Genomic DNA, 24,227 nt, shown 5'->3' with positions numbered 1-24,227 from the left:
GCACTGTGCCTGAGCTGTTAACTGAGCTCGCTTTGTCCTATCTTACAACACAGCGAGCCTTTTAAAATTGATGTGTGAATACACTAATTTACAATGTGAGCGTTCAAACAAAAAAATATGGTGGTGGTGGTGGTGGTGGTGGCGGCGGCGGTGGCCGCAGCCGAAGGGGGAGGTTTGTGAAGAGAGAAGCCCTGACGCTTGCTTTATGAAGTTGAGATATTGTTCACTGCCTCTGGCATTTAATGAAACAGATGGCCGAAGGTCTCCCTCAGCTTACAATGGAGCAGACAGTGGTGTGATGGTGTGGGGGCCTGGAATTGTAAAATGTTGTTTGGTGATGGTATATGTTAATAAATAGCCATTTACAAGGGGGGCCGAGGGCTCCATTACTTGTTTATAAGGAAGGCCTAGGGCTCCTTGCTTCGAGTTAACAGCTCAAGGCTGCGTTCAAAGGAGGCATTGATGGTGAAGGTGAAGTGCAGCCCTCATATTCCACATCGCGCTAAAGAATGGCATGTATCCTGGGGAAGAAAGGAAAAAATCATAAAAAGAGAAGTAATTCAAGAATTAGGTCAAATTGTGACTCACAACCAAGGAAAATATAAGATGCTTTTCTATTGTGATTAAATAATGGACAGGAATATTCTGTTATTGTGACGTTCCTTATTTTTTCCTCTTTCAATGAGCATGTTTACATTGTTGCCAAAGTCCAATAGATAAAAACCTGCAGGGTTTCAACTCAATTATACCCACATGAACCTACACGGCCACTGTGAAACTATTCTTGGTCATTCTCCCAAGGATTATTCACTGATCAGGCCTACGCCAGGGTAACCTGACCCTGGTCTAAATGCGACGAGGTTCCTGACAGCGAGGAGCTTACAGTCCAGACCTGAGGACCCTGAGCAGAACCGGATACACAGACATACCTCATTCCCTTCCAGGTGGGGATGTGCCTGGGAGCTGTCACCATCTCCCCAAAACCATTCCTTCTAGGGACCGTCTTAGCGGCGTGAAAGGCTCTGCTTGACCTCAACGAAAGGTTACTTTCACCTTATAAAACTGAATTCTCTGATTGTGTTTCTGCTTTGCCTTCAGATAGGACATTCTCCACCTGTCTGGATATCTGTACATGAGTCTGTCCAAAGTCTACGCTTTGGTAGTAGTAGAGAGATTCCCTGGTCCTGTCTGACTCTTACACTGGGATTTCCTCCCCTGTTTGTTTCAGTGGGTTGCACAATGTAGTGGGGAGCTATATCAAATCCTCTGAGGGATGAGGTGGGGCAACAAAGGTCTAGAAGAAAGTTATGATGGGTGAGCATATTACAGCAACAGACACAAGGAGAAGCAGGAGATATTCATGCCTTGTAGGAGTTACAAACTACTGTGAAGAATCAGGGCCAAGACAGATCATTTCTAGCTGAGAAACTGATAAAGTTTTGACAGACAGAGTGGTATTCCAGGTGAGATGCAGAGTACAGATAAAAGTTTATCTAGAACATTCTGAAGATACTGTCTGTTGTTTTTGCCTACAGTATCTAATCCCCTTTCCAGTAAAAGCTCCTGGATTTTTCTTAGGAAACTATGCTTTGTCTAATCTCAGGCTGAATGTCCACCCCCTGTGTGAGGTTCCAGGTCTAAAATGACCAATCATGGATTAATGGGATTTTTACCCAACCAGAGCCAAACCAGTAAAATTCCATGCTATGACTTCTACTGGAACTATTGGGGGGAAAATGGTTATGTTCAGTGGGTGTCCAGAGAACTGGCAAAAACTGCCTCCACAAGGAGAAACCCACGTGCAAATGAGCTGGGTTGGGAGACAGAGAAAGCGCGACCCCATCCTGATGCTGCTGTTAGAACACCATTGTGTTGGCAGTTGCTTCCACCCTGGAGCTATCTATTTACACGCAGCAATAGATTTCCTTTTTGTGGCTTACAGCTGGTTCGATCTGGTTCCTGTCACTTTCATCCAGAAGATTCCTGACTATAATAGGCGAGAGGAGGAGGATATTCAGGAGGAGGTAACAGAAGAAACAGAGGTGGAGGACTCGTAAAGGACTCGGGCTAGCTTCCGAGATGGGAGGTAGTGGACTTCAGTAGGTCCATGGGTCCATCCAACTTGGGAGTAGGAGCAAAGGAAGGTGGAATGTTCACTGAAAGACCTTAGTGCTTAGATTAGGGAGGACATGTGTCAGCAAGCAGCGGGGAACCACCGGAGGACACGGGGCTAGTTTTGCACTCTGCAAGGTAAACTGGCCAACAGCAGTTAGAAGAACCTAAGAGGAGAAGAGGCGGTGAGAGGGACCAAGAGGCTTCCCTCTCTCAATAGTCCAAAGACAGGGGTGAACTGTCATCTGGGAAGGACTGAGTTTGGAGGAACCGTCTGCTCTGGGCAGTATTCTGAGCACTCTGAGGCAGTCCAAGCAGCACTGCTGAGGCAGGGTCACAAAGTGGGGATGGAGGGTGGTGGCACCAGTACTGAAACAGGCTTATTTTTATTTTTATTGTTACTGATTTTTTTTTTTAATTTTTTATTTTTATAAACATATATTTTTATCCCCAGGGGTATTCATCAACCTAAAATAACTATTAATTAACATTTTGATTTCTGTCTTTACCCCCAGGCCTTTTTTTTTTTAAAGCAATGATAATAATCAACCTTTTAGTATTTATTGAAACTATGCTATGTAACAGACACTGTTGTGAGTACTTTACATGTATTGACTCACATGACCCTCATAACAATTGGCAAGATAGGGACTACTGTCTTCCCTGTTTTATAGATGGGAAAACTGAGGTATAGGGACTGGGTTACCTGCCAAAATAGCTAGAAAGTGGCAGAGCCGGGGGGGCTCTTATTCACAGAGGCATAAGCCTCTTGACGCATAGGCAGGAATTTCATTTTGAATAATTAAACGAAACTGGGATTGCTTTTTCCAGTGAGAAAAAGGCCCCAGTGCCATAAGGGTAGATATAAAAATAAATTTCCTCACAACGAAACTTGCAGAATACTGGAGGTAAGGGAGATTATAGATTCTCTTTGCACAATGTCTGGTTAATGCCCCACAGTCTATGGTCAAAAATAAATCTTAAAGAACTTAAAGACACACCCCCTTGGATGCCATTGGTGCACAACAGCTTCTGTTCTACAAAGACCAGACCAAGGGCCTTCAGCCTCATCTTAGCTAGTGGGACTGGTCAGGCTTATTCACTGCTTTCTAGAACTGTCTGCTCATCCGGAAAGGTTGCCTGACTATCTGTGAGGCACAGTAGGAAAAAACACGTTGGAAGCAGACCACTTATGTACAGCTGAATGACATCTAATCACAGTTGCTTATTTCTTAAAATGGGAGTAATAATCTCTGTCTTCTAGGGTTGTCATGAAGATGAAATAAAATAATCTGTAATAAATGCTTAGACTAGAGCCTGCCACCTAGGACGTATCAGTGAGTGCATACATAACAATGTTTTGTTAATAAAAGACACAGTGGAGTGAAGAATAATAGACCTTAAAATTCTGAATTTCCGAGAACAGTAAAATACGGGGGAGGGGGAGAAGGTGGGACGACTGACACAGGTCTGCCAAGGTTTCTTACCAACTATGTATTTTTCCATTTGCAGTAACAACCGACTTCTAAGGGAGATGGTTTGCTACCACAATTATTTCACAGAAGAAACAGAATTATAACACAGAGAGCCTATGACAGTAACTATCTGTATAACGAAAACTCATCAGATCATACTCTTTCCATCTCAGCATTAGTGAAAATTGGCTCTTGGAACCTTTTGGTGCAACGCATTCAAAAGAACGAGTTAAGTTCTCATCCTAATGCTGTGCCTTTCTGTGTTATGTGACAATGGAGGGTTTACTTTACTAAGCATAAGTATTCTCATCTGGAAAATGGCGATATGATGCTTCCACCACAGGGTTCTTAAAGACTGAATTGGATAGTGTGGGCAAAGTATGGTTAGGGTCAGACACAGGCAGCTGGTAGAGTTGTCACTGACGGATAACTTCAGATGCTGTGTTTAAATGTCTGACACAGGAGCTATGAGACTGGTGTCAAAGGGAGACACATATAAAGAAATCCAATGCCATTATTTAGTTTGGACAAAGGCAATGAGTCAAGTGGATGGTAATGAACTTACCTAAAAAGGACCAAGATTATTTTTTAAAAAATTCTCTGTAGCATTCCTCTAATCTCAGATCCTGAATCTGTTAAGTCTAAAGAATCTGCAGCAAATTCAATCATTTTATTCTTTTTTTAAAAGAGATATTCTTTCTTTTCTTTTTTTTTTTTTTTGAGATATTATTTCTTTATTTGTCAGAGAGAGAGAGGGCATGAGGGAGTATGCAAGCAAGAGGAGGGGGAGGAGAAACAGGCTCCCCACTGAGCAGGGAGCCTGATGAGGGACTCCATCCCAGGACTCTGGGTTCATGACCTGAGCCAAAGGTAGATAGATGCTTAACCAACTGAGCCACCCAGGCTCCCAACCATTTTATTCTTGAATGAATACACACTTGATTAAAAGTTGAAGAATATTTTGGAGGTTAGGATTTTGTTATATTAATTTAAGGTCAGAGTTCATGTTCAACACTTGCAAAAACAGGCCAAAAAAGAGGAATAATGGATAAACAGAGAAACGCAGCAAAGCAAGAAAAGAGAAAATGTAAATGTTAAGAGACTGCAAAGGAAGACATACTTTTCAGTGCAAAAAAATTGAGTAAATTCTCACGGACATCCTTCTTACGAGTCCTGGAAACTCTCTACTGTTGAATTTTTAGATATTGTAATAAGAAAAATTAAAATACAACAAAATGTTTCCTGAGCAAAAAGGAGTGGGGCAGGAGCATGAATTTTCAAAGAAGATTAGAAAAACAAAACAAAACAAAACACTGAGTTGTAGCCTATTTCTTTAAGAATAAGTTTGTTTACTAAAAAAATGTGTATTTCCAATGCTTACATTGGTCTTGTATTACTATTTCTGGTACACTTACCCTCACGAATCATTTTGACAGTACATTAAAATTTTCCAGATGTTTTACCTGTCATTCTACCAAAGCAACAAAACCATGTTTAAAAGGTAAAATGTGATAGCAATGATAGGTGGCAATTATTCCCCAGACTGACTCAGAGGTAGCTCTTATAAGAATACAAGTATTAAATAAGAACGTATGAATAGTGCTGGCTAGGCCCCAGCTGACTTTAATACTATCTGGCTTGTTTATCTTACAGATGGGTTACAAAAGGCTGCTCACCAGCTCCCTGCTTAAACAAGTTATTACGTGCACGCTGGAAGGATAAACAAGAATTTGCTTTTTGAAGGAAACATTCTGATTTTTTTTTTAATTAGAAAAAAATTTAACACAGCAGGGGCACATAAAGGTTTTGTGTGGGAGAGAGTAAATTATTTGATATTAAGGTAATCCTGTAGAAAAAGATGTTTAAAAAAATACGACATATGCTGTTTCTTTTTGTAAGCCTTTTGCCAGCAAATAACATGCAGTTGATGAGCCAACATAAATTTTGTAATGTGTCCTCCAAATTTACATCAAAGGAGATCTCAAATCATAACTATTATACTTGCAAGAAATCGTTCAGCTACGTTTAGAAACAAATATATGATTACTGATCAATTATTCACTCTTCAGAGGCAAAGGGAAAATAAAAGAATCACGAGCTCTTTTGTTTTCTGACTGAAAATCTTGCAAAGTTCTATCTTCATTTTCCCCGACCGCCAGCTCTGTTTGCTCTAATAAGACTTCCCAGTCAGCTGTACAGGAAATAATAAACACACAAACACGCACAGACACGCAAATGCACGAAAGGCAACATGTGAGCCGCTCAGCACTGTTTGTGACGCTTTAAGACAAGCAGTTTTAATAATCACATTTTGTGAGAGTCAATGAAAAATTCATTTCTTTGGCCCCAGTCACCACATGAATGGCCATTTGTTTCGTGACCATTTTCATTATTATCTGAATAGCACTTTATTCCAAACTCTGTCTACAGAGTCAAGAAATGAGCAGTTTGTCCCTAGCTAGTTCACCATCTTCTGTCAAGACAGAAGAAAAATTACTTTCCAGGAAATCACCGATATCTGTGTTCTGATGTCAAGTTTCACTGTTATAATTTCGAATGGACCAATTTTCTCCTTTGCTTTCTTCCTCTTGGTAATACAGTGTAGTTATGTGAAGAATAATTTATTTATTTTGGTTGAATCAGTGGCTACCTCATTAAACTAGATGGGTCTCAATACTTTTTGCATGTTTAGCTCCTTTCAAAACTTGTTTATGATTTGATAAATCATCTCCTGCACCTCTAAACTTTTGAATTGTATTGGTTTTACAGCTATTTGAATGATATTTTCTGTTGGTTGTTTTCTTAGCATCCTTTTTAATGACCAGTAAGCATTCATTGGAGTTGCAGAATCCTCAAGACCTTCCTTGAGAATTACGTTAATTTTAGGAATTCCCCGAGGACTTTTTTCTTTTCTTTCCTTTTAATTTTTTTAGAGAAAGCACATAAGTGGGGGAGGGGCAGAGAGTGAGGGAGAAGGAGAATCTTAAGCAGGTTCCACACCTGGCATGGCGCCTGACTCGGGGCTCTATCTGAATGACCCTGAGATCATGGCCTGAGCTGAAATCAAGAGTTGGAAGCTTAGCTGACTGAGCCACCCAGGTGCCTCTCCCTCAGTACTTCCCAAGTCAATATTCTCTGGCAGAGTGAAGGCAAGGATTAAAATGGTCTCATTTGAGGATTTCCTAAGGCTTTGTACACAGGCATTAAATAATTACCAAGGAAGTGAATCGCAGAAAAAAGAAAGGAAGGAAGGAGGGAGGAGGGGAGGAAGAAATAAATAAATAAATAAATAAATATATATATATATATATATATATATATATATTTTTATCTCATGTGAAAGTAATAAAAAGAAAAAAGTAATAAAAAGCATGAATGGTGGTGGCTGCCACTTACTCATTTTTACTTCCCTATCTGCTTTTTGGTCAGTCTTACAGATAGTATACAGACCTTGGCACTGATAGGCCATTAGTTTCACCTGTCTTCCCAAAAGACTAAGGAAACAAATAAAATGACCCAAATGAGGGGCCTCGGCACGACATTTCCCTTCAATACACAAAATTTAAAACGATCTAAACTTAAAAAAATAAAAATAATCAGCAATCTTTCTTTTAAATAGATTAAGTCCACGGGTTAGTATATTGTAGAATATTCCCAGTCATATAGAATCTATCATATGAGAATCAAGAACCTTACGTTGTATGGAGGTAAACGCCTATACCGCACAAAGAGAACGTTAATTTCTTTTACAGGTGTGAAGGTGACAGACGGGCATGTGGTTTGATATCATACCTTTACTTAAATCAGAAGCATCTACTGACACGCAATGTAGCTACGCGGTTTCGGAAAGAGAATGCGATCTCTGTCTCGGAAAGAAAGTCTCCCTGGTGCTGGAAGGGAGTGCCACGTGGACGGGAGGGATGTAAGAGAGGAAGCAAAATCAGAACATTCAGTTAAAGACTTTGGTACACAAAAGCTGGCTCCATTTCTCTAGAGACTGGTTTCCCAGGGAATAATAAAAACAATGAAGTGAAGAAGTTGATAAAATATTTTTACCTCTTCCCAAGTCCAAACTTAATTGACCACCATGTAGGATAGTAATTAAAATGGAACAGAACCACCACCTGCATTTGGTTCCCCAGAGATTCAGTTCGGTTACAGCACTGATGAAGAGTATCTGGATACCTTGGCTGATACCATGATCCCAGCTGAGTCTTACAAAAAAGAGAGTCATCAATATGCACGGGGTCGGGGGGGTGCGGCTAAGGGTTTCCTTGGCTCACCATAGCAAGGTGAGGTCCACCTGGGGATTTTTATTTCTGTTCATACCCTAGACAGATCCCCAAAGGAGATGCGTCAGTGCGATTGAGCTGGCCTACAAAGAGGACCCTAAGTAGATTTCGCAGAGTAACTTCCCTCCATAGGCTTATGAAACAGGCGCGTTAGTCTAATTGTCCTACAGAGAGCCTAGTCAAAGGTTGCAGAAGTGTTTGTGCTTCGCCCTCTCTAAATGACTTGCAAATTTATTCAAACACAATATGAGGAGATGCTTTATTTGTTGAAATAACTGTCTGCAGTGTTTTGCACAAAAGGGTGAGGTACATCAAGCAGAAACATGGACAGAAATACATTGGTTTACAAACTCATAAATCCTTATTTGAATCTGCCAACCTGAAAGCCACGTAGAGCCCGAATAAACTATTTTTCCTAAATGCTACATCTGATTAAGCCGTACCCTTAAATGACAGCTGAACTTTAACATTAATATGATATTATTTAAATAACCGCATGATTTTTTTTTACACTAAAAATGATGAATGATTTCTGGACAGCTCAACTGACATAAAGCAAGAGGACTCTTTAATGAGATTTGACAAAATGGAGACATATGCAGAATATTCGTTACAGCTCACATCGCAGGGGCCCTCCCAGGGAAGCAATAGAGGACTTTTTTCCTTTTTTTTTCTTTTTTATTGTCTATAGGCACTGAAGCATTCCTTTCAATTGCCACTTCTCTGTGGATTTTGAGTTTTTCTAGGTCATTTACATATTACTCTTAAGCAGAGAATCTGGTGGCTTATGGTTCTGAATCGGGGCTGTGCCTGCAGGAAAAGCGGGGACGTGGGAGAGTTAGGTCCGTGTTGGTTGGAAGTGTCCTGGGAACTTCAGGCTCGCTACTGATCAGCCTGATGGAGACCAAGCCACCACACCTTTGATTGGTTCTTGTGCGCCCATCGCCAACACGGCAAACACACTTCTAGCAAATTATTACATACAGATGCGTGATCAGAGACGACTTTGCTTACTCTAAAACAGTTGTCCCCATAGTATCAACTCCAAAGGATTTCTCTTTTTAAAACCCCAACGAAGGCATCCTAGAGGCGATTCTCACCATTCCTCATTCACATTTCCAGCTACAGTCCCAAAGTGAAGGTTATGCTAAATGATAATCTTATTTGGTAGATTCCAAATGTAAGAAAATGCCATGTGGAATATATATATATACACGTAAAAAATGGCTCTAATTATCAGAACAGTGAAAACACTTTCACTTCCCCCCGAAAAATATACAACACGGAATATTACCCACTCATTCATTGATTTTCACTCTCCCCAATATTTTCCATCAGTCAACGGTTAGTGACAAATATAAAACATTAACATTTGTTTGCTCACACATGGGAATTCAGATTATTCAGATAATCTCTAAATTTTAAAAATTATCTTTAAATATATGTAAAATCAAAAGAGTTCCCCCAAATAGCATCTCTGAAAGAAATGAAAACAAGGCAACAGAGAGAAAACACAGCTAATACCGAGTGTGCTCCTGATACTGGCAGGCCCGCATTCCTTCTAGAAGAAGGAGGCTATCAACATAGAAAATAAAATCAGTGTGCTCCTGCCATGGGGACTTCCTCGGGCTATGAAAAAATACTTCATGTCTAACCCTAATTTTTTCCATAGCTTGAGGTAACCCCCCCTAGCTCAATCCTTCTCTCTAATCTAAGTTACTCAGTATGTGTTCCTGTCCAAACAAGAGTTAGTATCAGTGCTCTGTCATTTCAAAAGGGTCTTGACACAGGGTACTAAGAGCAGAGGCTCGCATGGCTGGAAAATGCCCCGTTGCAACTAAAAGAAAAACATCATTTCAAAAAAAGGGAGAGAGAGGAAGATAGGTCCCTACCTTGTTCTTACCTTCGCAACATCCCCGTCAGAACCCTGGAGCTTTTCCCCAAGTTAGCATCTGTTTCCCGAAGCTAGGAGCAGAAAAGTAGCATTACAACAAAATAAAACAAGATGTCATGCAGTTAGATCGCTCTGAAAAGTGTACTTGAGAATCAGTAAAATTTTTTTCATGGATGAAAATCCAATTAGCAATAAATACTTAAGTAGACTAAAATACATCTTGATAGCTATAAAATCTTTGAAAAATTCTTAGATTTAGAAAACTACATGTGATAGGTAATCCCAGGAGCATTAAACTGGATACCTGAACTGGCTATAAAAGCAAATACCTCGCAGGCTGACAAAGTTGAATATACATCTCGTAATTAAAATTCAATTGTGAAGGTGTGAAGTCCTAGAAATACAAACGGAAAGGAAATAAACTGAAGGAGGAGGAGACATCATTATCTTCACAGCTTTCACTCTGAAAGACTTGACAAACTCCAAAATCTCCCTCATGACCTTCTCAGTTACAGAGCTAAATAAAATATCTACCTGGGGGCACTCTGGGGTGAGGAAAGAGTCAGCTTATTCTTTCTCGATTCCATGCTCTTTCGTTTCTTGTCCCCATCTCCAACATCCCTCATATACCGTTGCCATTTTTATACACTTTTATTTATGTGTTTGCTACTGTGTATGCATGTGCTGAAGGCCTTTTGTTTTATGTCTTCTTGTTTATTGAATTTATGAAGAAAACTGTATCGCTTCTACTTACTCGTTCACGTGCGCGCTGTATCTTTTCTCTGTCGTGACTGAGGTTTTCCAACATCTCCTGGCCAATTTGCTCTGTGGAAAAGGAAATATGAGTGAGGAAAGGTGACTTTGGGTATAGCCTTCAGGAGTACCACAATGGCAGTGGGTACAGAGTTCATGTTCAACAAGTGTAGGTTATGTATCGGGCACGCGTCTCATATACTTGGAAAATGTTTAAGAAGTATTGGAGACGTTTACCTATGTATCTTAGGTATGATTTAACTGGGATTTACAGTTCAGTCTCTAGAACATGACCAACAAGGCAGTGATGATGGAGACATGATAGGACTTGCCCAAGGCCACCTCGGCCTATTTCTTATCCACCAAGATGGAGAGCACAGGCCTTCCTATTATCTTATCATCATGGAATCTAGTCTCTGGGTCTGTGGGTTACAACTACTGTTAATGAGTCTACTAGACCTCCCCCACTTCATTACTGCATTGCTTTGCATATGCAAGCGAAACTCCAGTTAGAACAATTTTGATTTTAAAGTACTTGTCCTACATACATAGTCCTTGAACTCTCAACTCCTGTGCCTTATTGCCAGTGGAACTCTCTCTGGGATTGGAGCAAGGGCTCCCCTAGTGTGTTCTCAGCCGCCGTGGATATTTGAGTTGGGACACTTGAGGCTGACTTCACACTCGATTGGGGAGAGCTCAAGCTTCAGACAGAACTTCCATTTATACAGGAATAGGCAGGTTAGAACAGTCATTAAAAAGCACACGCTGAGTTCTGACAAGGTTTTCCTCTGCCGTGATCATCCCACTTGGCTGGCACGGATCGGTTCTCCTCCTTTTACGAGACTGTAGGTATGTCCTAACCTGACAAATATGCAGCTGCCTTGAATACTTTTTTTTTTTTTCCCAGACTCAGTCTCCATCACCTGGGAGGTACCTATTTCCATTAGAAAAGGAGACCAATCCGACTCACCTATAATGCTGGCAACCTATCGCATTTCCACATTTCTTTTTCTTTTTTTTTCTTTTGCATTGTCTCTTTACCCACAACCTATACCAACAGTTATCTCTGGCTTATCCTTGTAGCGAAACACTCAACAAGCATCTATTTCAATGGTAGCAAATAATTTCATAAAGTCATTAGGAAATCACCACGGCAGTTATTGGGCTCATGTATGTGTACTAACAAACTTTTTAGAGGGATATCCTAAAAACTGTGGGAAGGCCACACGGTGAGTTTAGGCTGGGAACTCACACTGTGTGAGCCCCTAATCCCCAGCACCGATGCTTAATGGCTGTGGGACCCTGCATGTTACCTAACTTCATTGTGCCTTAGTTTTTCGCCTCTATGATAGAAAGAAGATCATACTATGTCAAGGCACTGAGGTAAAGGTTAAATAATTCAGTTAGAATACTTAACACGGTGACTGGCCTGTAGCAATAATAAGCATTTACTGAATGATGATGATCGATACAGAGAACCAGTGGACTGTTATGACCTGAGCCCCCTCCCATCCTAGGTCCGCCACAACCCACTGGAACTGGGTATTACCAAGATAAAATACCTGTCCTACCTTCCTCACAAAACTGTGGTTATAGTCAAATGAAAGTAACCTAAGTAAAAATGTTTTGAAATCTATAGGATATCATACAAATGCATGTAATTGCATAATACATGGGAACCAACGCACTTAGTGAAAAATCAAAGAGTTCCTACTCTGTGGTTGGTGTAGATGCTGGGGACGTGGCCCCTAAAGAAGACCAAGCCCTTGTGCTTAGGAACTTTTGTGCTAATCGTGAAGATTCGGCAGCCAAAGGGCAAATGCTACCTTAGAGTTTGTCTTTCATGGCACAATAGAAAAAGGACTGTCTATTCCTTTCATGATAAAAAATCCAAGTAATAAAAAATGCTTAAATGCAACAGTATCAATGTTTTTTGATACCTATACTAACTCTGAAAATTCTTTCCAGTGAAGTACCTTCCTAGTATAGTATCTCCTTTCAGACAGATGTTAGCTTCTTATTAATTCTATTCAATATATCTTTAAGGTACATTGAGTAAGCTATGTGGCTCCCAGCAGAGGCACCATAAATGCAGAAGATGAAACCAATAATGAAGAAGGAAAAACCAATGAGAGCTGTTATTTTTCTTTTCTGTAGATGATGCAATATTCAATTTTGTCATCTTATTAAGTATGACACTGACTTCCTTTAAGCAACATAATTAAGCAATCTTAATTCATTTTAACTCAAAATCTCAACTATCTAGAGCCACTATCAATACTTCAGTTACTTCAGCAAAATGCTACTTATATATTTTCTCCTATCAAGATTAATGGCATTCTGATAAATAATTTTAAACAAACAGAAAATAGGTCATCATCACTGTGCCTGTCACCAGCATAGTGTTTCCAGTGTTTGTGGAAGGAAGCAATGAGAGATAGAAATAAAGTACACGAAAGGAGTATATGAAGTGTATGAGAGGTTTATGATCTACCCTTGTTCTCAAAGCATATCAAGTGTGGCAGTGGAGAAGTCGACACTGGAATGCAGCTAACAGATCCGCAATTCTATCAGGTTTGCTAGGGGAAAAGCTATTCTGAATGGATCCATAGTCTGCTACTGGAGGAATCAATAGAACAAGCCGTAAAGAACTCAACCCTATCCAGGAGTATTAAATCACTCCCTCGATCTCCTGGGAAATATCTCAGCATCCGAAATCCTAACCCATCTGGCAAGAGAAGAGATATTGGCAAGAGTGCACACGCCTTGGTCTTAATACAGAGATACCATCCATTTGTTGGAACAGAATTATTTTTTTCATTTCTTACTTGCTACCTTCAATTTTAATGCCCCAGTAAAGCAAAGTCCAGGCCAAGCGTATCAGAAATGTTTACACTTATAGAATGAACGGAAAAATTCATGCAAACAAGTTATGCATACATATCAAAAGTTATGTATGGTTTTTTCATTATGTGTTCCCCTACTCCAATCAAAACAAAACAAGACAAAATTGGAAAGGATTATTTTTAAAACAGACTACCCTTGGTTAGATTAGTATTAGACATTTAGGGATCATCTTATTAAAAAAAATAGTAACACTGTTAGGTTTACTTTTCTTGAAGATGTAAGCACTCACCAAACTCCAATAAAGAAAGAACACGAGCTCGTAGGCCTAAACCAGTATGGATCCGATATTCCCAGTCTATAGTTTTCAGTTCTTTAATCTTTCACGGTGCTTTTAGAATGGGAAATAACCATGTTGCCTCCACTGAGAGAACTTGAGAAATCATAAATTTTATAAATGCTATATTCGTTGACTGTGAGGATCTTCTGGAGAGTAAGAAACAATGGGAAGCATAAAAGAAAATCAAAACCGATGTCGTGTGCTGGAATTCCGCATGTCAGTATGAGCATGACAAATGAATTCCTGGAAAGAAAAGTTCCTTCCTGCTCTTCTTCTTCTATCCTTCCCACAGGGGTCCTGGGAATTATCCTGGGAGCACGGCACTCAAACTCACTGAGATTTTGTTTTCACATTATCCAGAATGAATCATATCCTTGGTCTATGGCCCTTTTTGGGGGGTTACAGACTGCAGAATGCATTTTGGCTAACATTTCCTCTCCTTTTCAAGATATTTGGGGTTGGTTGGGAGATATACACCAGGCACTCTACGCTTGCCTGCCTCATCAAGGAAGAGAGAAGCAGGAAACTACAAATCTAGCAAGATACTTCCTGAAGGACTGGCCTGGCATCACAAAAGATAAGACTTAACTTGAGGCGCCTGTACCACGGAAAGCATTATTGCTCTTTATTCAAAATAAAGCATCATTGCTCTTTATTCAAAATAATAATGCCACTTGAACCATCATAAGACTGACATCAAGGAACTTTAACAAATATTTATTGGACTTGTGTTTTGGAGATAAGCAGATTAAAATATTCTTCATATGAAGGTAGAACTGACTGTGGCTCATATCATGTTATAATATAAACATGACTGAAAGAGAAGGAGCCTCAAATATAATTAAGCAGAAAATGTTCCACTGATAAATTCAAAAATATTAAAAAAATTTTAAAGCCATTATGCTATAAACAGTGCACTGACCAGAAAATAATTGATTATTTTTCATCACACTTCCATTTAATTTTCTTGTTGCAAACTTAGTTAAGGATGTGATTTCCAGCAAATTATTTTAAGGTGCAATATCCAGTCACACCTTCTTTAAAGAACTAAGATAAGGTAAGGTTATTTTCTGATGCTCAAAATTTCCTTAGCAATTTTAGAAACAGGTAAAAGGTTCATAATTATCCAGCTATCGTCCATATAGGGACTTCACTGAGGTGCGGGATTGCATAGAAATACCTTCAAAGAGCTATTTTTTGAAGCATGTGCTTTCATATGTATCTGTAGGACACGAGCAAACACAATTGAAAAACACAAAGTGATTATTTCCTAGTAACACGGGGTACTGGATTTTGGACCTGACTTTCGAACTTCTGGTCACCAAATTAATAAAAGTATTGCTTTGGGAAAGCAAAGGAAGTCACACACAGCTTTCCCAGGAGGAAGTAGCTCATGGGGTGCTCGGGTCAGCCATTCATTGGCATTTAGCACACTTCTTAGACACAAACTGGCATCATGCCCTGAGTGGGGTAGGTTATCCACAGTATCGATGTTACTTAGACATGAAGAGTCTTTTGAATTCCCGATGCCTGGAACAGTAAGGGAATGGAAAAGACATTTCCTTTACCATCTTTGCTTATTTGATAATTTAAGACACGTGAGGAACTTCTACTTCCAGTTAGGATGCAGGAAGATGTAAATGACTCTCACAGAAACAAGAAAAATCCAGACAAAGTAATTACCATTGTTGTGTGGGGAAGTCCAGTGTCTGCAAGGAAGCTCTGACAGATCCTAGAGAGGAACAAGCCCCTCATATGTGAGCAGAGACTGGGATGAGTGCACGAGTTAAGCACAGGACTGCCGCAGAGAAGCTTCTCAGGGATGAAATCCTTCAGACACTTTATGGAAAAGTAGGAGTGCAGGACAGAATGAAATGTGGATGAGCTTGAAGCAAAAAACAAATGGCTTGGTTTGGTACTTCTCCTCAAGTCTCCAAATTTGTCAAGCAAGAGGCAGTGGAGGAGGGGCTCATTAGTAAAAAGAGAAAGCACGTATTTCTACATATTCTTGTGGTGTCTGTATCCTTGAGATACTATCAGGAGCTAAGCCCAAATATGAACCCAAAATGTTGACAACTGCAGACCCACTCCCAGATCGAATACTGGTAAGATTTAAAAAAAAAAAAAGAAGAAGAAAAAAAAGAAAAAGGAAAAGAAAAAAAAAAGGGAGCCTACGTACAGATGGGGCGGTGCCCTCATCTCAGATAAATCCAATCTAATTAGAGATCCAGCTTAACACCGACGCCACTTAATTTTGGAAAGAATCTGATCAATCCATTGATCAAATATAAGATAAAATAAAATGCTTTCAGAGAAAAATAAATTTAGACTCTACTGTCCTTTTTCATACTATGTCTGGAATGCTATACCCATTTCAAGGCATGCAAAAGAAGGAGGGAGGAAGAGAAAAGTGAAAACACAGCCTATGTAAGTAGACCAACAGAAGGCTTATTTATTAGAGTTAGCAGATAAAGATTTTTAGATAAGTATTATAATGGTGTTAAAGAAATTCTTGGAAAAGGTAAGCCTAATAGGTGAAGAGATTTTTTTTTAGGAAAACAAATGGAAACTCTACAAAGGAACCAAATGAAATTTGAGAATGAAAAAAAATACAGCATCTGAAACCTGGATGGTTTCAAATTCGCTGGAGGACCAAATAGAGTAGCATTGACTGTACAGGAAAGAGTACTTGAACTTAAGACAGATTAATAGAAATTATCAAAACTAAAGGAGGAAACAAAGTTTGGGGTAAAAAAAAAAAAAAGAAAAAGGAACAGAGCATCAACAATCTGTGAGATAATAACCAGCGCTTTTACATACATACAATTAGATTCCCAGAAGAAGAGATTCCGAGAGACAAGCAATAGGATAGAAGGAATATTTGAAGAAGTAACAGCCAAAACTTTTCAAACTTTATTTTAAAAAAGTCAATCCACAGATCAAAGAAGTTCAACAAGCTCTGAGCAAGATAAATACAAAGACAACCACACCTAGTCACATCATTGTCAAATTCCTAAAAACTAAAGATAAATAAAAAATCTTAAAAGCAGCCAGAGGGGAAAAAAACAACATGTAGCGATGATAAGAATGAGGATTGAATTTTCATCAGAAAACAATGCAAGAAGACACTGGAATACCATCCCATAGGGCTGGGGGTGGGGTGGGGGCGAAAGTCATCCTGCTCTTGTGTATTCAGTAAGAATGTCCTTTAAAAGTAAGGTTAAATAAAGATAATTTTAGATCATTTAAAGCTGGGAGAATCATCCAGAAGAACTGAGCTACAAGAAAGGTTAAAGGAAATTCTTCAGGCTGAAGGGAAATGAAAGTAGATGGAAATCTGGATCTACAGAACTCAGATCCAAATAAAGTAAAAATAAAACAACACATGTAGAATAAATATATGAAAACCAGAGCACAAAGGATGGAGAGTAGACAAACAGGAGTATACTGTTGACCGGTTGTTAAGTTATATGTGAAGCAGCATATTTCTTTAAGGTAGACTGATAAATTAGGGATGAAAATTGTAATCCCTAAGCTTCTCTGTCCAATATGGTACCCACTAGCCACATGGAGCTATTTAAATATTAAAATTAAATTTAAAATTCATCTCCTCTCTAGCACTAGTCACATTTCAAGTGCTCAGTAACTACATGTGGCTAATGGTTATTATACTGGAGAAGATGGAAATATCATCTCTAGAAGGGTGTCCCAATTCCCCCTGCTTTTAAGATCCACTTAAAAGAAAATAAGAAGTAACCATTGGAGCTTTAATTTAGGTAAAGTACTTCCTTTCTCTGGGCTTCAGTTTCCTTAAATGTAAAATGACAGTCTTAGACTGGATAATCTTCAATGCCCCTTGTTCCTCTAAAATATTAGAACTCAATGACTCTATAAAATCTTAATGCCTCTTTTCTCCATACAGTATGCAAACAAACTAGAGCATAAGGCCCAAACCAGGACCAAAGACGTATTCCCATCACTGGGGCACCACCCCCACCCCCACCACCTTGGCAATGTTAAAAAAAAAAAAAGAAAGAAAACAAGAAACAGTTCAAACTTGAATGCTTTTAAGCAAGTCATACACTCTTTAGATTGCCCATGTCTATAACTGTGGACTGCTTCATACAGTAGCCTGCTGGGCCTCAGAGGACATCTGAATTTACTATGTAGTATAAAATATTTACAAGCACTTGGATGATGCCATTATTACAGAAAACTGTACATTCATATAAACTGAAGGTAAACTTAAGCATTCTTAAGAGACATACAGCAAAAGAGTATGCATGGCCCACCTTTCTTCATTTTTAGCAATTATGATTTAATATTACCTCCTTAGCAGGTGCATATGTATTCTGTTTTGCTTTAAGATGATCAAATCTATCACTAAGCAATTAAAGAAATCATCAACAGCACTTTCATCCAAGTCACAGGAGTGGAACCTCCCTTTAGTTACCTGGTTTGCTGGAGATAATTAACAAACACTACTCCCGGAGCCCTCGGACATCAGTCAGTGGATTGCTGTATCACCAATAGCGATGATTTGGAATTGAGCAGGTACTGTGCAAACCGAACTTGTTACACAAAAGGCGCCATGTTAATTACAGCTGCTTTCAAAAACGAGAGTGAATCTGTTCTGTTCTATGAAAAAAGACCAGAGCAGAAGGACATCCCTTTCTCACCATTCAATAAAGAATGTAAAAGCCAGGAGATGAAGCAGCAGCAAACCTGAATGGGTAAAACTGTCAAAACACATTCCAAAGGTTCACTTGTGGAATTTGCCAAACGTGGATTTACTTGGCAGACAAGAGAGACCTGTTCAGCGTCACCCAGATCTCTAGGTTGAATGAATGACTCAAAGAAAACCCCCAAAGTGCTATAAACTAGGACAAGTGACTGGAAAGTAATTAGAAAGCCTTTTTAGCGATCATTATGGGCAGAGTTAATCACTTTCTATATCCTTTGTGAACTACGACCGCTTCTATCATGGAATGTATAACATTCTAATTATCTGTGTATTCAGAAGTCGCTACTGGTTACCCCCACAGAACTCGTGTAGCCAGCAAACATGTTTTGTCTTCATGGAACATGTCTGAACTGGGCGGGGGGGCAACAAGACTTTAAAAACCAAAACAAAACAGATTTCATATAAAAAGCTGGCCTTCTAGTTTCTTTTGAAATTTGGAATTCGTGGCAACCTAGAGTTACCATTCCCACCTGGTAAACGGGCAGGGACTGAGATACAGCTGCCCTGTGTATAAGAGCCCCCCATACCATGCAGTTGACCACCTCCCCATCTGACCTGTTTCACTCATTTATGTTCCCGCTTTGCTGCCGTGGAATCCGAGTTTGTGACTCCTGGCTTCTATGTTCCTTCTTCCCCGTTAGATTATAACCTTCTCTAAAGATGAGAGGCCATTTCTTATTCTTCTTAGTCTGTCCAGCATTTTTGGTGCAATGCCTGACATATATGCAGGTGCACAGAACATTTTTGTTGATGGGAGCCACTTAGCTTGAAACTGCAGTCAGTTTCTATACATGTATCGTAATAGATACACAGATTTTTTAGAAGAAATAGGAACCTTAAAAGTAACTGCACAGATGAACAAACGAGGGTACAGGGATTCGGGGATGGAGGTCATCCAGGTCACGCTGCTAATTACCCAAGAGAGTTGCAACCGTGACCCAAGTCTCCTGAGTCCTTATGTCACTGAACCTTATGGCAACAAACAAAGAAACAAACAAACAAATAAAATAAACTGTATTTAAAATGTCCAGTCCAAAATGCACTACAATGCGGGTGATAAGGAACTTTAATACTTTGGTACACTTTTAAAATGTCAGTGTCCCTGGGAGATGTATGGAATTGTTGAATCACTGTACTGCACACCTGAAACTAATATAACATTGTATGTTATCTATCCTGGAATTCATGAAAAAAGTAAAAAATCAAATAAAATGTCAGTGCCCAAGAAAGGCCTTTCCAATAGCTTGGGTAGGAGTGGGATAGGAGACGGTCTCTGTACTTCTCGAGTATCATTCCCATTCAAGAACCGCAGCACTCTCCGGACAAATGTGCTGTGAGTTCATGGCCCTAACTGAAATAACTTTCTGTTCTTTACAGATTATACAAACAGCAAAAGAATATTAGATTATACAAACAGCAAAGGAGTATTATAATTATCCAAACCTTTTGGCTTCAGTCTATTTATTTCTGTTCTTTTAAAAAAAACAAAGGGCCAATTCTTATACAGAATTGTGAAATGTCCATCCCACTGACCCATTTCTCCTCTATCTGTTCACTTTGGCAAGGAGAATATGTTATTCTTTTTTTTTTTTTTAATATTTATTATTTCAGAGAGATAGAGGGAGAGCACAAACCTGGAGAGGGACAAAGGGAAAAGGAGACTAGCAGACTCCCCACTGAGTGGGGAGCCCAATGTGGGGCTTGATCCCAGGACTCTGAGATCATGACCGGAACCCAAAACCAAGAGTTGAGCCACCCAAGAACCCCTGCATTTGTTATTCTTAACAAATGAATCTGGGAGGTGGAAAATTTAATATATTTAAGTAGCTCATTCTTGCTGTGAAAAGCAGGTAATTGGGAGAAGACATTCCAACCTCTCTCCTCTGCCCCTCTCCCAACACCCACACAAGTACACAGATATGGAATAGAACAGACATGTTCAAAGCATAACAGAGCATAACAGGAGAACACTGCACTCACTGTTCTGGAATGGAATCAGGAGCAGATAAAATCAAAGAAGCTCAATTGTCATATGTGATGAAAGATGATACCAGAATTTTTGGCACTGCCATTCCTTTTCCTGGTATATATATTTTTCTGGTCTCTATATATTTTTACCGTGAATTTGACCTGAAGCTAGAAGGGAAAGATGGCCTGAAGGATGGGATCGCTTCACTCCTTTCGAGTCAGGTATTTGGCAATAGACGCGGGTCAATATATAACCATACAAGGAACACACATGCATAGCTGGTGATCTCCAGATTAAATACTAAAAATTACTTAAGTAATATCAATTTGAAGTACGAACTGGCTTCTCTCACTTAGCTTCACGATTCCAAAGGTCATTCATATTGTGGCAGGTATCACTCATTTTCGTGGCTGAAAAATAGTCCATTATACAGATAAACTACATTTTGTCTATCCACTCAACCACTGATGGGTATTTCGGTTGTTTCTACATGTCCACCCTCCACTGCTTTGTGAACAGTGCTGCTATGAATACTCACATACAAGCATTTCTCTATCTGTTCTGGGTATTTGCCCAGGAGAGGAACTGCTGGACCATATGGTAATGCTGTATTTAAGCTTTTGAAGAACCACAAAACTGTTTTCCACAGCGGCTATACCATTTTACACTCTCACTAGCAACATACGAGGGCTCCGATTTCTTCTTGGCCACACTTACTGTTTTCCATTTTTAGCCTTCCTGGTAGGTGTAAAGTAGCATCTCATTGTGGTTTTGATTGCACTTCCCTAATGACGAATGATGTTGAGCATCCTTTCAGAAGCTCGCTGGCCATTTGTCTAGAAATGTCTACTCGATTCCTTTGTCCATTTTTAAGTTGGCTAGTCTTTTGGTTGGGGAAGCTGTTAAGATTTTTTTTTTTTTATATTCTGGATACTAGACCCTTATCAGACATGTCATGTAATCAGACATCTCTCATTGTGAAGATGTCTTTTTACTCTCTTGATACAGTGTTTCTTGATACTCAAAAGTTTTCAGCATGAGTGAAGTACAATTTATCTGTTTGTTGTTGTTGTTGTTGCTTATGCTTTTGGTGTCACATCTGAGTATCCACTGCCAAATCCAGGCCTCAAAGATTTATCCATATGTTTTCTTCTAAGAGTTTCATAGTGTTGGTCCTCACACTTAGATCTTTGGCCCATTATGATTTAATTTTTGTTTCTGGTATGAGGTAGGAGGCTGCAGAGCTATTTTTGATTCACGGAAAATATTCAGAATTCACCTGGGAAAAGTTATCTTCTTATATATCTTATGCATTCATACCCTAACTTAAAGTCTGAACCAAAGTTTTCATTGATTTGTAAATTGAAATGTCATATTTTACACAATATTTTTTCATATCTTGACTCTTCTGAACACACTGAAAACAGACACTAGGTTAAAGTAGCAGGAGGGAGCATGGATATATTGGTAAAATGAAAAAAGACAGTTATAGAATCTGAAGAGCATAGGACAATGGGTACAGGCAGAGACGAGGCCTTGAACATTGATGCTGCTGAATTTTAGTACTAAGAAACACACAGTTTTGATCTAAAAATCCTTGATCAACACTCAAGAAATGTCAGCAGGAAATCATGTTGGAAATTTATGGGGAAAAATTGAGCAGGTGAGAAGACTGGCATTAAAGGCAGCTTGGAAATTAAAGAAATATTAAAGTTTGGAAATCAAATTTCACAGGGATAAAATCAGTTTCTTTAATTTTTCAACGAGGTGTCATTTCTGCTACCCACATATCTAGTTCTGAGAGCAAAGTCAACAAACATACGCCACACAGGCTGCCACTCTTTGATACCAAACACCTGGAAGATATTATTAATCAATCACATTGCCCCTGAACATGCCTTGTAACTACCTCTCTCTTTGCAACGCCCCAGGCAATCAACTCCAATTGATCAGAGTGGGCACAGGGGACAAGGCCTACTTGCTATCCTAGATCTATAGCATTGGGGTCTTTTTTTCAATTGACAGTAGAGAATACCCACTTTTCAGCTTTCAGCTAGTGCTCTCATTTTTGAATTTTCTGCCATTTCTTTCTTTCAAAAGCCTGCGGGTGACAACTGAAATTTAAAGGGGAGAGTCAATGGCAATCTGGTGGTGTGCTCCTCTGTTTCTAGACCAGACACATTCATAGAACTTGAAATTAACAGAGTTGTGTAGACCTCATACTAGGCTGACTAAATTAGAATCCCTGGAAATGGGGTCCAGACATTTTTATTCTTAAACATTTCTGGAAGTATTGTTAAACTTTTTGTGAAGGACTTCCGGCTCTTATCCCTCAACGGTCTCTAGTGCTACATAACTGGCTCCGATAGGGAACTCACCCCTTCAGCTCTGGGTCTTCGGTACTCATGAGATTTGCTTAAGAAATTATGAAACAAGGAATGCTTCTATGCTGTTTTAGTGAAGCTGATTTCAAGTATAGGACTCATCACATTTCTTGGTTTGTCTTAAAAGACCACCCCCACACTTCCTCCCCTTTCCGATTAAAAAATTTTTTTGACAGTACAGGAAATAATTAATTTCTTACTGTGTAACAATATAAGCTACGTAATCCAACATAGTTTCTTCTTTGGCCTGAATCCTAGGAAGCTCTGGGTGAGCTTAATCCTTAATTGTTAGAGCATTGCTCTAGGATTTCTTCATAGAGTGAACTCCTCCTCTGCTCTCTGCCCCCACACAAATCTTCCTTTTAATTCTTGGCTTCTGTCTTCTGTCCTGAGTCAATTTTTTTCTGCTCTTGGTATACTTGCCTGATCTTTTATGGTAAGACACTTCTTCTTGTGGAAGAAGATGGGTCCATAGATCAAGCAATTAACAAAAGTAAGCCATATTGTTAATACACAAATTTCTGGGCCCCACACTCCATAGTTTCTGATTCAGTAGGTCTAAAGTGGGGCTCAAGATATTGCCTTCCCAACAAGTCCCCAGATGATGCGAATGCTGCTGGCTTCCTGGGGCTATGCTTTGAGAACAGCTATTCTAGAGTAGAAATCTGTAAGGGCCCTTCAGCCAGTCTAGCCAATGGCCTGTTTTTGTAAGTAAAGCTTAACTGGAATCATACATAAACACACAGAAGTAATCCAGAACCATCTACAGAGGACTCTAAAATCTAAGGGGAAGAGTTTATACAATATCATGAAGCAGCCAAAAAGATGGAGACATTTTATTCCTGAATAACTCCAAAACAGAAGGGCCCTTCATTGTAGACACTGACATTTAAAGAAGTAGAAATTAATGAAACTCGAGATAAGGTAATCAGTGAATGAAAAAAGGATGGATGATTTTATGGTGAATTTTAGCAGGGTTTTTTTTTTTTTTAATTAAATTTTTTTTTTTCCAGTGTTCCCAAATCCATTGTTTATGCTAGCAGGGTTTTAAGGTAATGTGGCCTTTGTACTATTTCTCAACTTGAAATTTGTGGCTGATAAAAGATCCAAACTGAGCTTAAATTATTGTCTTCCTAAAAAAGAATAAAAGATATATGAGGGAGCTAAAGATTTCCTAGTATTTATGCTATCCTTCTGACATTAAAGAAAAGGCTAAATAAATATGGATTTGGATAATCTAGCTCATCAGATGGTAACTGCTGGTCAATGTCAGGTGAAGAACAGTAGAGAATCATTCAATTTTGTAAAATGAGTTATGAGTTTGACCTTAAAAGGACAGTATATAACAAAACATGCACTTAGAGACTTCTTTTAGTAAAAGTCCTTAAAAAATAGTTTACTATTGTTTGCCTTTCTTAGC

The 24,227-nt window shown here is 39.2% G+C and overlaps 1 protein-coding gene across 23 annotated transcripts in view; it reads right to left on the bottom strand.

Annotated features, from left to right (window-relative positions):
* The window catches only part of VTI1A (vesicle transport through interaction with t-SNAREs 1A), a 351,190-nt gene that overhangs the window by 137,233 nt on the left and 189,730 nt on the right, over window positions 1-24,227 (bottom strand). For 20 of the 23 annotated variants that reach the window (XR_009403981.1, XR_009403982.1, XR_009403989.1 and 17 more), the window contains 2 exons: window positions 10,528-10,598; window positions 9,783-9,844 (listed from right to left, as the gene is read on the bottom strand). Coding sequence is in view for 6 of the 23 variants with exons in the window: in XM_059398583.1 (XP_059254566.1) it covers window positions 9,783-9,844; window positions 10,528-10,598 (133 nt within the window). In the remaining 17 variants the exon portion in view is untranslated. Of the gene's footprint in view, window positions 1-8,131; window positions 8,690-9,771; window positions 9,845-10,527; window positions 10,599-24,227 lie in introns of those variants that run through there. The other 3 variants (XM_059398587.1, XM_059398588.1, XM_059398586.1) reach the window with 2 other exon arrangements.

This window comes from Mustela nigripes, chromosome 4, assembly GCF_022355385.1.
Source record: "Mustela nigripes isolate SB6536 chromosome 4, MUSNIG.SB6536, whole genome shotgun sequence".
Classification (NCBI taxonomy): domain Eukaryota; kingdom Metazoa; phylum Chordata; class Mammalia; order Carnivora; family Mustelidae; genus Mustela; species Mustela nigripes.
The sequence above is the reverse complement of the archived record's forward strand: the minus strand, read 5'-3'. Positions and strand labels throughout refer to the sequence as shown.